An 18695-nucleotide genomic window follows, 5' to 3' on the forward strand; every position below is an offset into this window, starting at 1 on the left:
GAGGCCCTATTGTTCTCTGTGACTCCTCAGCCAAGGAGACGGTGGTGGGATGAACTAGTTGCCAAAATTGGAGCCCTGCGTGTGTGTGTAACCCACAAACACACAGTCGAGGAATCTCACTCGAGTGAGCAGCCGCGGCGCTCACTGTATTTTTATCTTGTATGTTCATCTGGGTGTTGAACTGCACACACACATTCACACACAAAGCTACGAGGAGAGGAGTAAGAGGCATTCTGAGTATGGAACGGTAATAAATATTCAACTCTCCAGACAAAACAGCTCATAACATGTTCATAAGAATTCAGCTTGCAGCAGACATAAAAGCTACGCAAACCTCAGGGGGAAGCCAAAGCGCCCCACACAGCTTGTTTGTTTGCTCCAATGAATTCAACCTTGAACCTGTGTCCCAGGTCAGCCTCTTTTTTGCATAAACAGTAGAACGGCATGTTGTCTGACACCTGTTTGTTTTCCAGCGATGTGGGGTTTTTGTGGCTGATGCTAAGCTCTTACGTTGCCTCCAGGAAGGGCCCCTCCCTTTTCACCACTTCGGGCCCCTCAGCAAGACATGCAGGGAGGCCAAAGTCAGGTCACAGGCAGGGTGCGGCTCCCTTCACTCTTCTGAGTGAAGAAAGAGCAAACAAAACAGGTTGTTTGCTCTTTCATCTTGGCCTAGTCTGTGGGGGATGTTGGGTTAGGCAACTTGTTTAGCACCATGTTTGTCTCTGACAGACGTGCAGTCTTGACACTGAGCCACATTGTGTGGTCAAAGCAGAAAAGATTACTTGCTGAAGGGAAGGGAAGAGGAAACAATGATTGGTGGCATTTTTTAAAAAATACCCAATTAAAAAGATATTATAGCAATTTAATATGGCACTGGATATCAATGTCAATGCTGTTAAATTAAATAGGTAAGATTTTTTTCTAAACCATTCTTTATTAACAAAAACATCCTGACTGAAGGCCCACTTGACAGCTTTCAAGGGTGTCCATGCATCTTCAAGTGAAAATTCCCAATAGAGTGTGACAGGGATGACAGGTTTTTGTAGGCTAACATGGAAGTTAGCATTGCGGTGGTTCATTTGACAAAAAGATGGATTATTGCAGAAAATAAGCTCTGTGGCAAACACATGTTTATGATACTTGTTATGTTTTGTTCAGCAACATAATCTTCACACACAGATGAACAGCACTGATCCAGATCTTTCAAAGTTATCATTAGGTATTTTTATTTGAGTAATACATGAGATTGTACTTAAAGGTCCGTCAGTCCTGGACACTTTGTTTACCCGTGCTTCTGGAAGTTTCTGCCTAACTTATTTAGCTTGCTTTCTTTCTCTGCCACTGGAATCTTGCTTGTTTGTTGAGGACATCCTGTAATCTATGACACAGGAAACTCACTCAGACAGATAGACGAATAGATTGGGGTAGGGTGTGTGGGGTAGACGGCAAGAGGAGGGAGTGGTAGAAAATGAAACAAGGTGTCTGCATGGTTCTTGCATTAAAACTTTCCTAAGATGAGCTTCACCTCAACTTTTCTTCTACCAAAGTTTCTATCTTGCCTTTTTAAAAAAAATCAAAGTAAAATTTAAAATAGAAAATAAACAAGGATATGTTGAACAGAAGCCTTAGGGCTCTACTCGATTCGACTCAGCGCGGCAGCCTGGCATGCATTTCCACCACAACTGGGCCACCCTCTTGAAGGTGTGTCTTAAACCCGCAGGACTATCAAAGAATCACCGCTAACAAAGCACCTCCACTAATTCAGTTACAAACACGTTTCATTTCCTAAAACTTCTTCACAGAAAAAGCCCCCCATTATTAAGTCATTTAAAAGCTTTTATGATGAAGCAGCATTAGAGGAATTGTTGCATTTTCACCAGCAGTAAGTAAACATGACTCCTGAAACAGCTGAAAGCGAACACGATGAAACAGTAAAACCCAGCAGATGTTTGAAAGAACAAACAGGACGAGACATTCAGTTAGAAGCTACAAAAGTACTGAGAGCTGAACACAGACTTAAAAACGTCTTTCTCTCAGGTTTCCTGCACAGAAATGAGTTGAGTATTGATTTTAGGTGGAGAGGTTGGTTGTTACAGGTTGGCCGCAGTCGCATAACGTCACTTGGAGGTGGGCAGCGCAGCTCAGCTCAGCTCAACTCAGCGCAGTAAAACTGGTGATGGAAAAGCAAATCGGCGCAGCTCTGTTCGACTTGGTGCTGCCAAAAGTGCTGCAATAGTCTACCTTACTTCTACCTATCTTCCTTTTTTTGGCAGACTTTTCTCCAATCTACCATTTTCTACTTCAACCAACTACTTGGATGGAGTTTGCTCAGCAGAACAAAACCTCTCCTTGAACTCCCTCCAGACACACATTTTGTTACAAAATGTGAAACAGAATAAAGAACCCAGTATGTCTCCAGAAAGCACGGCTGATTCGGAACATTTCCTGTATTCCTTCAAGGTTTTTTTTAACAGCTGTGCTTCCCCAAAGTGTCTAAAGGTCTTTTAAACAATTTCAGAATTTCTGCAACTTGGCGAGGAAACATTATTGAACTGTCTGAAGAACAGTTTTGGAAGTTTCATTTCCCCAGTTATCTTTATAATGGCTTTCTATGATCTATGTGTACCTGCAGACTCCTCCTCAGATGGAAGTTCTTGTGGAAAAATATCTTGAATCAGATCTTCCTGCTCTAGTTCCCGTTCTTTTGAGTGTCCTTATAATGAAAGACTTGGGCGGGAATTTTTAGAGATTTTTTTTTCTCTCCGTAAATTTAGAGTTATTGCAGCTGTATCAGAGCATTGTGATACAAAGAAACTTTCGAAAAGAGCAGTTTCACTAAAGTACAAGCCTTAAGAAATGCTTTCCTGTGTATTGTTCAAAAAAGGCTTTTGTCTCACTGTGACAAACACTACTGGCCTGCAGACAGAGGAAGTGCTCTGAAACTTTAAGAGGCACAGACAGTCTTCAACCGAGAAGACTGTTATCACTCCACCCATCCTGTCTCTGTGCATGCACGCGCTCACACACACACACACACACACACACACACACACACACACACACACACACACACACACACACACACACACACACACACACACAAACACACAAACAGCCTTACTAGCAGACATATATGCCTGCATCCTCTTGCCCAGACACGTGCTTACACATGAGCCCCTGCATGGGGCCCCTATGGCAGCTGAGACAAGCCTGCCACTCTCACTATTTCCACATATGCTGCCCCATGACTTGAGGCTTTGTGAGTTTCTCATGCAGGGGTTATTCCTAGCTGCCATGTGTGAAGTAAGGGGCTGTAAATTAGCATTTGACAGATATGCGCTTCAAAGGTCCAGCTCTGATATTGTGTGCCATTGATTGGCTAATATCACATGGTGAAGCTTAACTTGACTCAATTCTACTTGCTTCTTTTTTTCTTTTTACATTACATACTTATTTTGGCATTAACACAACTCATACCTCATACCTAAATGACCGATTAGGTCGATTGTCAGTGACTCCATCAGTGTCAGTTGTCATTGAATCTCTGTCTCAAGACCAAAGTGAAGCTTCTGTGTATTGTTTCCCAACTGCTGGAAAAACGAAGAGGGCATGGTGCTGCTACCCACCTAAAATGAGAGGGTACTATCTGCAGTGGAAAGTAAAGCAGGGTAAAGTACCCGATACAGAAAGCGAAGAGACCATAGAGCACTGCAATTTTAAAAAGTATTGTTTCACTTTTAACAAAGGCCAATGTCATCTCTCAGATATCAGTGTAATACTAGTTCATTGATATTATGAGGTATCATGTTCTCAGTGTGAGGTGTTAGAGCTGAGAACATAGACGGTGCAGTCTGGGCACGTCTAACACACACCTCAGCTAATCGGAAAGCCTTATTTTAGAAGTGTGACATCCTGTCTATGCTGTGTAATCCACACGGGATCATAAAGGGAGTGGATTGCAAAGTGCATGGTGGATGTATGCACACACACGTATTTTTGTGTGTCTTTGAAGTTAGCCCAGGTCTATCACCTGCTGTAAGTCAGAGGCTTATCAGGAGAGCACTGTCAGGTTTCCAATAAAAGTGTCTCACTCTCTGTGCCCTCAGTCTGAGTGTATGTGTATGAATGTGCACGTGTCCATTAGAGTAGGATTTCTCACATTTTCACACACCCTGACCCCCATTTGATAATGTTTAATCCCAGGAACACATGTAAGAATATATCATGCAGCCCTAATGAGATAATTTCAAGTGAAGCAAATTATAGTGAAATTACACTACCACTCCGTTTTGCACTGGATCACCTGAAAGCAGCCCAGGACATCACAAAGCCGCTTTTTTTAAAATAGGAATTCCCACCCTGGCTGTCTGTTTGCCTCATTTGTCATAGTCCCACTGTTCAGTAATCTAGACATGCAGATTTCTCCCTCCCTCTAGCCCCCACCGCTGAGCCCCATGAGCTCAGCTGCCAATTGTTGACCCCCCCCCCCCCAAGCTCTCCTCCGTCCAAGATTACCAGGGCCGGATCTCGCCCTGATGGAAAGCCGTGGCGTTGGCAACCGGTAATCCACGAGACGAGGACTGGCACGTGGCACAGAGACTTTGCCCAGAGGCAACACAGTGTGTGTGTATGTGTGTGATCAGCCACTCTCTGGGCTGAACCACGAGCACTAGCCTCTTGCCTCTAGCCCCGCTTTACTGCCCTGATATGTAGGACATATCTCTTTATCTCTAGATAACCCACAAACCTACCAACCACAGCCAGGGTTGTGCTGCACTATTGTAGTCCCTGTCCTCTGTGCTAGATACAACCACCTCAACACTTTTGCCCCTAAAATGCACTGGACTCTAAAAGAAACAGCACATACTCTTTGCTCATTGAAACCTTCTTAATACTAGTAAAAAATGATATGTATTCATATTTTAGCTACAGTGCAGTGAATCTATCCATTGAACGCATCAAGTGACTTATTTAATGAAATGTAAGTAATTAGAAGGACCTGAACCGAAAATGAATAACAGCTCAGTGTTGACACTTACTATTCAGATATATTCTATACAAAGACGTAGACACAAATACTTCCTTAGTTGGAGCTCTTTATAGAAAAATAGCTCTGCAAAAAGGGTTGCACTACCATACCAGAAGAAAAGAAATATGGTTGGTTCATGCAAGCACCCTGATGTCGTTATGGAAAGTCATTGAAAGTCATGGAGTTGTACATCAGTGCTGTGGTGGATCGAGGACAGCTGTCACGTCGGCAGACCTCGGCGGTATTTGTTCGTCTAGCCACGCTACTTTCCTGTGAGAGCAGCTCTGATTACACAGACATGTGGCATAGCATGACACACTGCCAGCATGGGCGAGAGAGACAGAGAGAGAGAGAGAGAGAGAGAGAGAGAGAGAGAGAGAGAGAGAGAGAGAATCTAACCCCATTACAAATGACCACCTGTTGACACTACGAAGGGCTGTGTGTGTGCAAGTGTTTGTGTGTGCCTGTGCATGTGTGCAGTGTGTTCTGCCCACTCCTGCGCACTGATGCAGATTCCTGAGGGGGATCCTCAGAGACAGAAACTAAGCGAGAGCACCATGAAGTGAAGCAGGGAGATGGAGAGAGAGAGAACTGTATGAGTGAATACATCCCCTCCAGAAATATTGATGGTCTGACAGAGCCAGCCCAGATCTGCATTACATGTGTGACCTCCTCTCCAACACATGACCTCAGAAAACTGACAAAGAGTGAAAAACACACATGTATGATAATTCCACTGTTGTAGGAAGAGGCTGAACTTTTCAGTAGTCGGTAAGAATCATTTTGCTGTCCTCCACATGTGTTGTTGCTGCTGAACAATGCCAAATCACTATGAGCAATTTCAAAAGACTTATTTTAAAGGATGTGTTTTTGTTCGCCCATTCAATACAAATTAAAGCTGCACAATTAATCAAAATATTATCATACTCCCAAGTTGATAAAGGTCCATAGATACAGCGTGTGACAAAACAGCATTAATGAGGTACTGTGGCGCTGCAGAGATATCTGACCCACAAATCTTGTTCTCCAGTATAATAAAACACGTTTGGCTGGTACCAACAAACGTCACATCATCATGATTTTAATAGTTTTGTCAGTAAAAATTGAAATTGTGATACAATATATCGCAGTGGCAATATCTGTCGAAATAACAGCAATATGATATTTTTTAACATACCATGCAACCCTTTATACTAATATTACATACTTAACAAAATGTCCTTTGTTGTTTTAGGGGTATACTTTCTCTTTAAGATGAACTGTTTTTATTTTATTTTTAATCTCCATTTTCAATTACAAGCCCACATCAGACCCACACAGAGTAGTACAGAATCTTGTCAATGGAATAATTCTTTTTCTGCTGTGTTTCATGAGCTGTTTAATCTGTCTTCCACCAGCTTTGGCTTTATAAATTACTAAAATTAGATTAAAGATAGCATTAAAAATTGTCCACAAATGTGTTAGATTTGGATTTTTTATTTTTTGCAAAGCTGAAAGCACTGAGAATTGCATTGCAATTCCTGTTAGATTGTGTGTGTGTGTGTGTGTGTGTGTGTGTGTGTGTGTGTGTGTGTGTGTGTGTGTGTGTGGCAGCTAGTGACAGCCACAGCTTGGACAGGCTGAGGTCATAGCCACTAAGCCAGCCAAATGGGGGAAAGAGAAACAAACCCTTACTTGTCTGTCTGTATGGGTGTATCTGTGTATAATAGACAGATACACGCGCACACGCACACAGACACACACTGCCCCAGTCACCTCTAACCACGAGCAAACACACCTAGCTGTATTGGTTTCTGTGTGTGACAAGTGTGTGCCAAAGCCTGGACTGAGTGTGTGCGTACGAGTGCAACTTGGCAACCCTAAAGCAACGTCCCCCCGCCATACAATGATACACACAAAGTCAACACCAGACTGTCATTTAAACACACTCATTCCTCCAGCTATCAGACACCTCTGCTGGCACTCACCTATCAGGCTTCCTTGCGCGCGCGCACACACACACACACACACACACACACACACACACACACACACACACACACACACACACACACACACACACACAGTTATCGGTCTGTCTGAAACTATTGGGTGCATTCTCAGTTCACTGACATTTCAGTGTGACAGCTCTTAGTGGTGCATTTACATCACATGGGAAAAATAATTGACTCAGATGTGTTTGCACATTCAAACCTGTTTGTACACCGCTGTGTACCGTTCAAGAGTTTATTTTAGCATGTATGTCTTTGTAGGAAAACTTTTCAATATGATCAATGAGTTAAATGCTGACATGTTTCACTTATATAAGCTTTCTTGCATTTTAAAGCTTAAAACAAATGTCCTTCTCTTCTTCCAGGTGTCTGATCCCATCCCGTTCAAAAAGTCCAAACATGAAGACTTCCCATCGCAATCCCCGCTGGCTGACAAAGAGAAGCAGCACGACTGGCTACAGTCCCTGTCCGCCTCCAACAAGGTTGGTGCCGCTAAGCTCAGGAAGGAGATGTTGTCTTTGATGATAATGATGCACGGTGCTTGAGATGAAATGTCATGTAATATTATCCAGAAGTTTTCGGATGAGGCTAGCGCTTAAATTTAGATTTGGCAAGCGGTGCTAACAGAGGGCGTAACTGTAGATGCCACGAGCCCCAAGGATTCACTTACTGAGATGGAGCAGTGTTTGAGAGAGCAGTGTAACAGAATATAACCAGAATATAATGATGGATGTCCCCTGTGAAGATCAATATTCCTTAAAAAAATCTGCCATGGAGATATGGTGAGAATGGAGGTATACTTTAACAACCAACCCTTCTTCAATCACTGCTCTACATGGAAGAATTGCAACATTCACTGCAACCTAATGCACTCTGTAACACTACTACTATTATTATACCATAGGATACCTTACATAATACCATATATTATTCCATACCACTCCCACTCATATTTATGATCAGAAATAAAGCCCAGAAATATTCAATGATCTATATTTTTGCATTATATGAATATCCCATTGACATGACATAAGAGTTGTGGTTTACTGGTTTGTAAGGCTGTTCTACTTGTTCTAATACTTGTCTTAACCCACTTAGTCATTATATCCACATTACTGATGATTATTTATCAAAAATCTTATTGTGTTAATATTTTGTGAAGGTTGTACCATCCCCACAATATTGTCACAATATTGATATTGAGGTATTTGGTAAAAAAAAAAAAATGTCTGTGGAGTCTGTCGCACCAGTCCTAGCATTTATGAAGTGTTGTCAAGGAGATTTCAAAATATTGAGAGATATATATCATGTACAAGAAAAGCCTAAAAAATCTCAATATCATTTGAAGTCCATATCGACCAGCCCTGCGCTGACATTTTACAACAAAACGCAGCTAAATTCAGGATATAGAATTACATCTCTCCACCAATATCCAGCTCCAAAGACCAGGTGACAGCTGAGGCAGGCTGAGGGAAAGCAGGCGTCGAAATCTTTAATTATAAAACAAATTCAGTCAGTACGCTGAAATCATGGGTTAGAGTTAGGCTAACCCTACACTAGGGCTGTGTAACAAACCTCAATACTTTCCCCTCAAATATGTGTCCATAGTACAAAGTATCAAAACTGTCAGCTACTGAAAGTAGGCATTGAATGTCTCATTCGATTTATAACATGGTTTACTTATACTTTGATCTAAATCCAAATGTTTTTCAACCTTAGACAGTATTTTAAATAGGCAAAGTATATAGATAACATTTGAGATTTGAGACATTTTGTGTAGAATCACGTTTATGTTTCCCAAAGTAGGCTAAAGTAGCAGCCTCAACTGTATACAACATGGAGAAACTGCTATTGAGCTCCCGGGATGTACCATCTGTAAATGAATTTGAATTTATTTCTTGTGATTAAAAGTATTACCACTGTCTCTTTCTAGGGGCTTAACTGCATTCAACCCAGGCAGAGGCCATCAGCTTTCAGACCCTGGTCCCCCCACATCTCTGCTGGTGATAAGGAGCCCTCCAGTCACCCCCTGGCCCTGCTGAGAGACAGGTGAGCCTAGTACATCGCAGGACAGCTGCATCCAAAATGGAAGACACTTTCACTAGACTCACTTCAAAAGAAATGAATAGCAAACAATAAAATATCTGGGCTGTGAGAGATGACAGCCATTTTGTTCAGCTGGATCTGATGAGCTCCCAGCATGCTCTCTCACTTGTCTGGGTAGGCTGGTGTCAGAGGGGTCAAGTCTGACTGTACCACTGCCTCCCACACGCCGCCATTCACACACATTTGACACACACATGCTGTGGGCACCCACTTGGCATGGTGATGCCAGTGCAGGCTGCACCATATCACAGTTGATCTGGCCCAGTTTCTCTTAAAGTGGGAGGAAAGAGCTGCGGGCTCTTTATTTGAATGTTTCTCTACCCTTGTTGGCATGGGCTGTTAAAATGGGATCATACAATATGGTGCTGGCTGTGTTAACTTACATGCAGAATTCAGCTCTTTGAGCTGAGTAACCTTGATTTAGGTTATTATAAGTAAACATCATGACACACAGCTAAAATGTCTGGTTTCCTCTTAGCTTCTACAACTACAAGAGCCTGGAGAAAGCTGTGGCCCCCAATGTTGCCCTCACACCGCTGCCCCTGGGGAAGGTTGGTCCCATGTCCCCTTCAGTACCCAGCACCTCCCACCCAAGTGGAGGTGAACCCCCAGGTGAGGGCGCCAACTCAAGGCCGCGCAAGAGAAGAGCCACAGGGGAGCTCCCGCCCCCAACGCCGGAGGCCCCCTGCCCTCCGTCCTCAGCTGCCAGCAAGCCACCACCACCTCAGGAAGACAAAGACTCTGAAGTGGAGATCGAAGTGGAGAGCCGTGACGAATGTAAGCAAAGAACGCAATAAAAGGCTCAACTGGCCAGCTAATTTTTGCCAAGATTTGACGTGATTAACCGACTCACATTTCAGCTTTTCCACAATCCTCACCGTCTTGTGCCTCTGCTCTCTCCCAACAGTCACTTCCTCCCTGTCCTCCCTGTCGTCACCATCTTTCACTTCGTCCAGCAGCTCAGCCAAGGACTTGAGCTCGCCAGGCGCTCAAGGGCCCATCTGCACCATAACGTCGGCCGAGGTCACCGCACCTGCAGCAGCACCCGTCGCAGCCCCTGTGACCCCTCCAGAACTGGGGCTGGAATCAGAGCTGGAGAGCCTGAGACAGGCGCTGGACAGTGGGCTGGACTCCAAAGAGTCAAAGGAGAAGTTTCTGCACGAGATTGTTAAGATGAGAGTGAAGCAGGAAGAGAAGTTGGGATCTGCCCTGCAGGCCAAACGCAGCCTCCAGCAGGTACGGTTCCATCCGAATCACTGTAAGAATAGTGTGAAATGCTCGGAATAATGCTTGTTTGTCATCTTTCCCCCTGTTGAATGAGAACATGACATCAGTTTCATATTCGTGCACAAGTTAAGACAGGTCCAAGACAAGTTAATCTGGCACAGATTGAAAACAAGGGGAAAATTCTAACCTAGCTCCAGTAAGATTGACAAGGTACAACTTCCAACAGCTCCAAAGCCAACTTTGAGATGTGCACTCACATCAAGCCACAAACCTGGCCTTGACTTGACAGGTCTGACACTTGACCTACCTGAAACTTGACCTGACTTGTCTTAATTTTGACCATGTAACATGTGGGGTCCTCAAAATTCCCAGCAATTAAAGGAAAAGCAAACAGGGTTTGAAAGAATAATGCCATGCTGCTGACAATGCATTCAGAGACCAGAAAGAGCATTTTGACTTGTTATCTAACTTGACGTGGACCTGCCTTCAAGGACTTGAGACTAAACTGATTTGAGACTTGGCTTGAACTTTCCGTGACTTGAGATATGACTTGGAGTTTTTTTCATTTACTTAAAACATTATGACCTGACTTGGACTCACCAAGATTGAATTTGAGATTTTGGCAAGTCTTGGTCTTTACAGACTCAAGACTTGACTCTGATTCTCTGAGCTGACCTGACACCTGAGTTGGACTTGGACAGTTACCATCATTAATAAATAGTACATTTACAGTTAATTAAACTTGAGACCGACATTTCGAAAGTCTTTTCAATGATCACACCACATATAGGAGCAAACAACTTCAAACTAACTGCTCTACATGAACCTTGGTGTCATTCAAGGCCACCAACCAGTCAGATGTGTCAGCTGTGATTGTCTGTTTGGCAAATAATTAAACAGGACACATTAGAGTTATACAAACAGTGACTTATGAATAAGTTTCCTATGTTGCCCATAGTAACGGCCTGATATCACTGCATAGCCATCAGTATTTAGACCTACAACCGGTGTGATTAAGTGTCTGTTATCTCACACTGATATGCTATATTTACATAGTATATGATTTCATTGAAGTGAACACAGCATGATGATGTGTCACTGTTGGCTGAGAGAATGGGATTTCCCAGCCGAGCTGCCCATGACACCTCGTACAAACCCTCAGCTTCCCCCGACGTTCTTGAACTTTTTCAAAGTTGACACGGAGGAAATTACTTGAGCTTAGGCATCGAAACGCAGAAGTGGATTAGAAGTCATTATCACTGTCCGCGGAGCTTAGCATGAGTTGGCAAGTGATAACAATGAGAGCGGATGTTGCTTGGAAGGGAAAGGCCAGACTTCCATTTTTATTTTTGGTCTTGGACCGAGAACAAAAAAAGTGCAGACGAAGGAGTCTGTGTGGGTGAGCAACACAAAATGCATCCTGAGCAGAGAACAGCAATCCACTTTCACTTTCCAAATCCAACCATCCTGCAAGCTAAATGAACAGTGGTTTACTTTAATACAGCCCTCTGGTATAATTTCTTCTGTGTTTCTTGGAGTAAGTCTCACCCTGATGGTGCTGAAAGAGTTCTTATGTAAAGCCTCTGTAGAGTAAAGGGTGTGATGAGGATTGTTTCCTTTCACTCTTTTTGTAAGAAACAAACAAAGCTTGATGACAGACATGTTTGTCCCAACTGCTATGTTCCCATGGGTAGGCTATGGGCGTGATACCACAACACATACACACACACACACACACACTTTCAGTGATTCAGAGGAAGGAAACCTTACTTCTGTCAGCCCACACATTGCCCTAACCCCTGACTTGGTTCAGTGTAAACACTGACATGGACACTGCAGCCTACTGTAACAAGTCCCTGATCTCGGGTGTCAACAGCTCAGAGACAGTAAAACAACCATGTGACAGATGCATTCACAGCAGTTGCATAAGCACCACAGGACACTGCATTTGCTCAGTTACAGATTTAAACTGTTAAAAATGCAGGTTTCTGTGTCAGTACTTCTCTTTGATGGTAACTTCTATGATTTCTTTTTTCATAGGAGTTGGAGTTCTTGCGAGTGGCCAAGAAGGAGAAGCTACGGGAAGCAACCGAGGCAAAGCGAAACCTGAGGAAGGAAATCGAGCGTCTGCGAGCCGAAAGCGAGAAGAAGATGAAGGAAGCCAACGAATCCCGGATTCGTTTGAAGCGGGAACTGGAGCAGGCCCGACAGCTGAGGGTCTGTGATAAAGGCTGTGAGGCCGGACGTCTTCGTGCAAAATACTCTGCACAGGTCAGTTGGTGCACATGTTGACGTAGCTTGTGAAGGGTTTCAAGAAGCTGTCACACTTTGAACGTCAAATTTCTAAGATGAAACTTTGATAATCTCTTGACGATACTTTTGAGAAACATGGGACAAAAATGAAGCCAAACCAGGCTGTGCATGTAGACAGACATTACCAGTTCAGTGTGATACAAATTAAATCTAGACCAGTATTTCAACACCCTCAGAGTAATTGTTTTAGAGTTTCACTGTCTGGAATACTATCAAGTTCGGCAGAGGAATAGGCAACCAAAAAAACACATTTCCTCTTCCCCAGTCAAAAATAAATGGGTGTAGCCCCAAGTGCACAGACGTATGATAAGTCCCCCTCTGAAAGGAAACAGGAAGAGACGTCGACTTCCCTCAGGCACCATGGGAAATGCAGATTAGACAAAACAAGAGGGAGGTTATGCTCTCCAGCTGCGTCTCCCTGCAGAGACTGCAGTCATTTGAAAGGCTGTCATTAAGATGGAGACGTTTATGTAGCTGCAGCTTGGGCTTGGACAAGAAAAATGGCAACTTTTCAAAAGGTTTCAACTGATCCTAGTGCTCTCGGAGATAATGTTTACTGTATCAGCTTGATACATGAGGCAGTATCTTGAAATATAAGTTAAAATATGAATTTTCTTTATTCGTGACTGTGTCCCTGGTAGTTAGATTGACATAAGCTAAGCTTGCAATTTTTAGCCTTTTTATAGAATAAAACAATAGTTTAGTGATCACACAATGTCATTCAAATTCTGGTCAGGGAAATAAACTGATCAGAAACACTGGGTTTCATTGCAGCCATGGATTTCCTAGAATCTGTTTCAACCTTTATCAGAGAGAGAGAAGATAATCTTATCATTAATTGGCAAGTTCAGAAATCTACTTGACATAAATATGAGGATGTAGCCAATGTCTTGTTTCTCACATTAGGTTGTGGACAGATTTGTGGGTTTTTCCTCAGACACACGTGCTGGCTTGGCTTGACTCAGTTTGACTCAATACATCAGCCCAGTGCGTTTCCACTACAACAAGGCTACCTGCTCGAAGGTGTGATGGTCAAAGAATACTGTGCATTAACAAGGCAGTGTTACAACCATTTAAGATTTGGTCTAATATACCTTCATTGAGAAACACAATGTCAGTTTTTCCACAGTTGGAACCCTGAGACACTGTTTTAGAATAGTGTGCAGGCCTGTACTCTGTAACATGTAAACAGGCATATGAATGAAATAGTTCCATGAACAGTCAGTGTGAGCAGCTCACCTGTTTACAATAGGCTCAATGGTTGGACCATTACACTCCAAACTGTCCTGTAGTCAGATCTGTTCAGCTGTTTCCTGTGTTTCCAGATCGAAGACCTCCAGATGAAGCTGCAGCACGCCGAGGCCGACCGTGAGCAGCTCCGAGCCGACCTGTTGCAGGAGCGGGAGGCCAGGGAGCACCTGGAGAGGGTGGTGAAGGAGCTACAGCAGCAACTCTGGCCCAAATCCAGCAGTGAGAATGAGGGGATGCTTAAGGACATGCCAGCAGACAAGTAACCCAGCAGCCATCCTCACCGTCCAAACCCCCCATCACCATGATCCCCAACATCTTACACACAACTCAGACCATAAACATCCTCAGGAGTCCTGGGCCGGCCACACTGCACCACTGTCCATCACGTACTCCCTCCAGAACAGAAAAATAAAAGACTCGACCTCTGACCAGAGAGAAGAATTGAGGACCTGTATCCATGCCCATGAAAAATCAAATAAGTGGTTTCCCTGGAGAATGACTGGGAGCAGTAAGGAGACATGTTGCTAAACCAAGCACTGACTTGCAACTTCCAAACTCACAGAACTGAAAACTGGATCACAGGACTGAAAGGAAAACAGACATTTTGCACAAAATGCGTTTGTGCGTGGATTTTCTCTGACAACATAAAGGGGTGAGACTTCTGGACAGACGTCTGTGATAATAAATGCTGAAAGATGATGATATCAGAGTAAAACAGCTGTTGGGAGGTGTTATAGCGGTGTGGCCACGAGGTCAGGGCTCACATTTAATCCCCAAAAGTCTCCACCACCGTCCCTCGCCATGACGAAGATGGAGGATTTTGAACACATTATAAGCTATTTAAGAGACTACATAGCGATATGTAAAACAAAAAAAAAAACAGACAAAAAAAAAGGTTTCTCTGTTTCTCTGTGCTATTGGACTTTGGAAATATAAAAGATACAAATAAATTAGAAGAACAAAACATGCAAATGAACTCTCCACAGTGCCACCGTGGCTTTGTAGGTTTTTCAGGAAGCCATTGCAGTCCACTGAGCGGAAAGCATCGAGCTTGAAGTTCAAGCCACCTGTCTTTTCTTCCCGTTGTTGTTTTATAAAATCATTTATTTCTAATTTCTAAACACAGTGGGTGGGCTTCAGTTGATCTTTTTCTCTCTTTGGATTGGGAATTGGAAATAGAAACATGCTGTGTTAAAGTCACCTTTTTAGTGAGCACTTGTCTGGGATGATACCCAACAATCAGCATCCCAATGTTGCTCACACACACACACATACACACACAGGCTGCCATATGTTAAGCATTGGGGTCAAAACCCTGAAGTCTTTGTCTTCTAAAGATGAAATACTCCAGATGTGTGTGGCCTTGTTTTCTCACCTTGTCACGTTTGAGTGATGAAAGCCGGCATGTTTTTACTCCATGTATGAAATCATAGTGGGCTGGATGGGTCACCCTTGGCAAGAACCACAAAATGTTCATTTTAATTAAATTAAGGTATGTAAATATAAATATATGTTGTTTTTTTTAACTTTACAATAATGAATCGCACTTTGTCATAACAAAATACTGTTATAATGCATTGTACTCCCACTATTGTCTTCAATCTTACTTTGAAAACATCAACTTATACATGATTGCTACCATATAAATCCATTAAGCATTTTGTTGATTATATGCATCTTGATAAATACTGTTGTTCTGTTTTCTTAAGACAAAGTATTGTAAATAAACAGAAAGAAAAAAAGGCTCCACCTGTTGCTTACTGATGCAGTCTGGGATTGTTGGAAAGTTTTGGGCAACGCATTTTCCTGTTTTTGTAAAGTAATTGACACAGAAGTCACCAGAGTATCCGGTTACTGTTCATAATCAATTTGACAAAACTTGGTCAACAACTTGCGTCAGTAATTGTTCCAGGAGCCTGAACAAACAGTCACATGTTCGAGGAATAAAATCCGCTTTTATTCCAAAGGCAGAGGCCATGAATCTGCCATCACATAGTGGGTACAATGCTATCATAATGTACATTGTGTTAATGCTATTTTTCCTTTGGTTGTTGATGTTGTTTTAAATGTGGAGATATTTTATTGCTCGTCTGTTATGTTCACTTTTTTCAATAGAAAACTCATTTTCTTTATGCATGAAAATTAAGATACATGAAGTTTGCCATACATATAGTCAGTTATTGGGCATTGATACTGTACATGTAAGGGTTTTTATTGTGTTATGCAATATAAAGCAATTTGTCTTATTTAGAAAAGGTAAAAGAATCAAGAAAGCAACACAGTATGTTGTTCGTAAGAAAAAAAAGACTTCACGCTGGCAAAAAACAAAACACAGCAAAAAAAAAAAGAAGACAATTTTTGTAAATGCAATGCTGGACAACCTCAAGTGCCTGGAGGAGGGCGAAAGGTTTCCAGAGTAGGAAAACTGATGATGAAGCTGTTGGGGCTGGGCCTCTCATCAACTTCCTGTTTGCAGGTTTTAAATTAAAAGCCCCTCCCTCGCTCAGCAGCTCTGATAAAAAAAAAAAATATATATATATATATATATATACATATATATATATATCAGTATTCCGAAAACCGACCAGTTTACAAACTTTTTTTCTTTTTCAATGCAGAGAACAATTGAACAAATGCTAGATGCTTAAGGCTTTTGTTTCTGAATGAGTGTTTTTTTCTTCATTTGATATCAATGATATGCATGTTCAAACAATTTTTATAGAAGACCTTGAAAAGCCACTTGCTTCGGTGAATTGTTACTTTGGGTTGTATATAAAGACTTAACTGTTTATTCCCGGTTTGTCGACTCGTCCTGAGGCAGACATGTCGAGGAGAATAAAGAGGGCATTATGTTAAAAGCCCTTTTCTTATCTAACATTGCTGATGTTGCTCAGAGAACGACACTGCGTCTGCAGCTTTGGCAGACCTAAAATTGGTACATTTTGTAGTTGTTTTTACACTCAAAAGAGTTGATAGCCTATGTGTACTTCACTTGACTCGTGGTTTTCTACAAAAGAACGGAGACAATAACAACATTGGCTCTTCACTCTCCCACGCAAAACGAAAAAAAGCTGTTTGACAAAGTCTTGTTTTCTAAAAGAGAATCATTTTGCTAAATAATGGACAGTAAAGCAGCAATAACAGTCCATATTAATAGACAAATACTAGCCATTGTGAAGATTTGAATAAGAATTTACAAATGTAAATATTTTTTTTTTCATTTACGATATTGTATAATATATGTACATGGTGTTTCCTTTTTCAAAAAGAAATCTTTTCTTACAATAGCCGTCTTGTTTTTGTTGTTGTTTTTTTTTTTTTAAATTTGTGTTTTAACTGAGATGTTTCAAAAACAGTTAATGCAGTGCGTAAGAGAATATACCCTTCATAAACATGTTAATCCATTTCTTTTTTTTTTTTTTTACTGTAGAGTCTTTATATTGAATGACTTTTTTCACCAGTTCATATATATTTTTAACAGCGTGTTCAGTATCAGATAGCAGACCTGCAGTATGGGTCACACACACACACACACACACACACACACACACACACACACACACACACACACACACACACACACACACACACACACACACAAACATACACGTTCATATACACACACACAAACACACACGTGACTACGCCACCTTGCAGATTGTTTCCCCCTCATCCTCATGTATCTTTTTAGCCCTGTGCTGCTGCTAATACTATGTAAACCTTACAAGTCTAGAAATATTTTTATGTAAGAGGTAAACGTAAGCTTTCCCATTTATTAATGCCACATATACAGTATGAAACAAAGCTTGGCGTATTCATCTATCTCCCTTGTTTCCCTCATCTTTTCACGCCTTTTTCCTCATCCCTCCTCCAACAACACCCCTACCCTTCTCTCACGACACGGACTATATTGTAAAGTAAAGGACTTTATGAGATTATGTTTGAAAATAGCTATGCTTATATACTACAGTGACTGAATGTACAGTGTATAGATGCATTACCAGAAATAAAGTTGTTTGTCCAGATTGAATGACCCAGTTTCCTATTTTTGCCGCCTGTGTGGTAAACAATGGAATATTGCAGAGGAGAGTTATTTTCTGCTAATTCATCTCATTATTGAAAATTAGATCAGTACACTAAAAAAATATTTGTTGTCCATGGAGGGAAGCTTGTCCTGCTGTCAGGATTTCAAAATCAGAAGCAAGGCAAGTTTATTTGTACAGCACAATTCAGACACAAGGCAACTCAAAGAGCTTTACAGGAGCATAAAAATTACATTTAACATACATTAAAAACAAGTAGGAAGACATCGAGAAACAAAACATTAAAACAAGTTAAGACATAGGAAAGTAGGCTCAAATAGAATAGGGTTAAAAGAGACAAGACTAGAAAAAAGTCACAGTGCAGTTCACAGCCTTGACATTGCTTCAGTGAAAAGCAGTGTCAAACAGAAAGGTCTTCAGCCTTGATTTAAAAGAGGTGAGAGTTGGAGTGGACCTGCAGTTTTCTGGGAGTTTGTTCCAGATATGTGCTTCATAATAACTGAACGCTGCTTCTCCACGTTTAGTTTTGACTCTAGGGACTGAAAGCCAGAGGTGTCAAGTAACGAAGTACAAATACTTTGTTACCTTACTTAAGTAGAAATTTTGGGTATCTATACTTTACTGGAGTAATTATTTTTCAGCCAACTTTTTACTTCTACTCCTTACATTTTCACACAATTATCTGTACTTTCTACTCCTTACATTTTAAAAATAGTCTAGTTACTCGTGAAATTT

General features: G+C 41.8%; 1 protein-coding gene across 1 annotated transcript in view; it reads left to right on the top strand.

The window, feature by feature from the left end:
* skia (v-ski avian sarcoma viral oncogene homolog a) overlaps positions 1-15646 on the top strand; it is a 73970-nt gene extending 58324 nt beyond the window's left edge. The window contains exons 2-7 of the mRNA XM_073471068.1: positions 7386-7502; positions 8954-9069; positions 9605-9903; positions 10034-10362; positions 12394-12624; positions 13992-15646. Coding sequence (XP_073327169.1) covers positions 7386-7502; positions 8954-9069; positions 9605-9903; positions 10034-10362; positions 12394-12624; positions 13992-14180 — 1281 coding nt within the window. The 3' untranslated portion in view covers positions 14181-15646. The remainder of the gene's footprint in view (positions 1-7385; positions 7503-8953; positions 9070-9604; positions 9904-10033; positions 10363-12393; positions 12625-13991) is intronic.
* Positions 15647-18695: the final 3049 nt, after the last annotated feature.

Source organism: Pagrus major, chromosome 7 (genome assembly GCF_040436345.1).
Source record: "Pagrus major chromosome 7, Pma_NU_1.0".
Taxonomy (NCBI): Eukaryota; Metazoa; Chordata; class Actinopteri; order Spariformes; family Sparidae; genus Pagrus; species Pagrus major.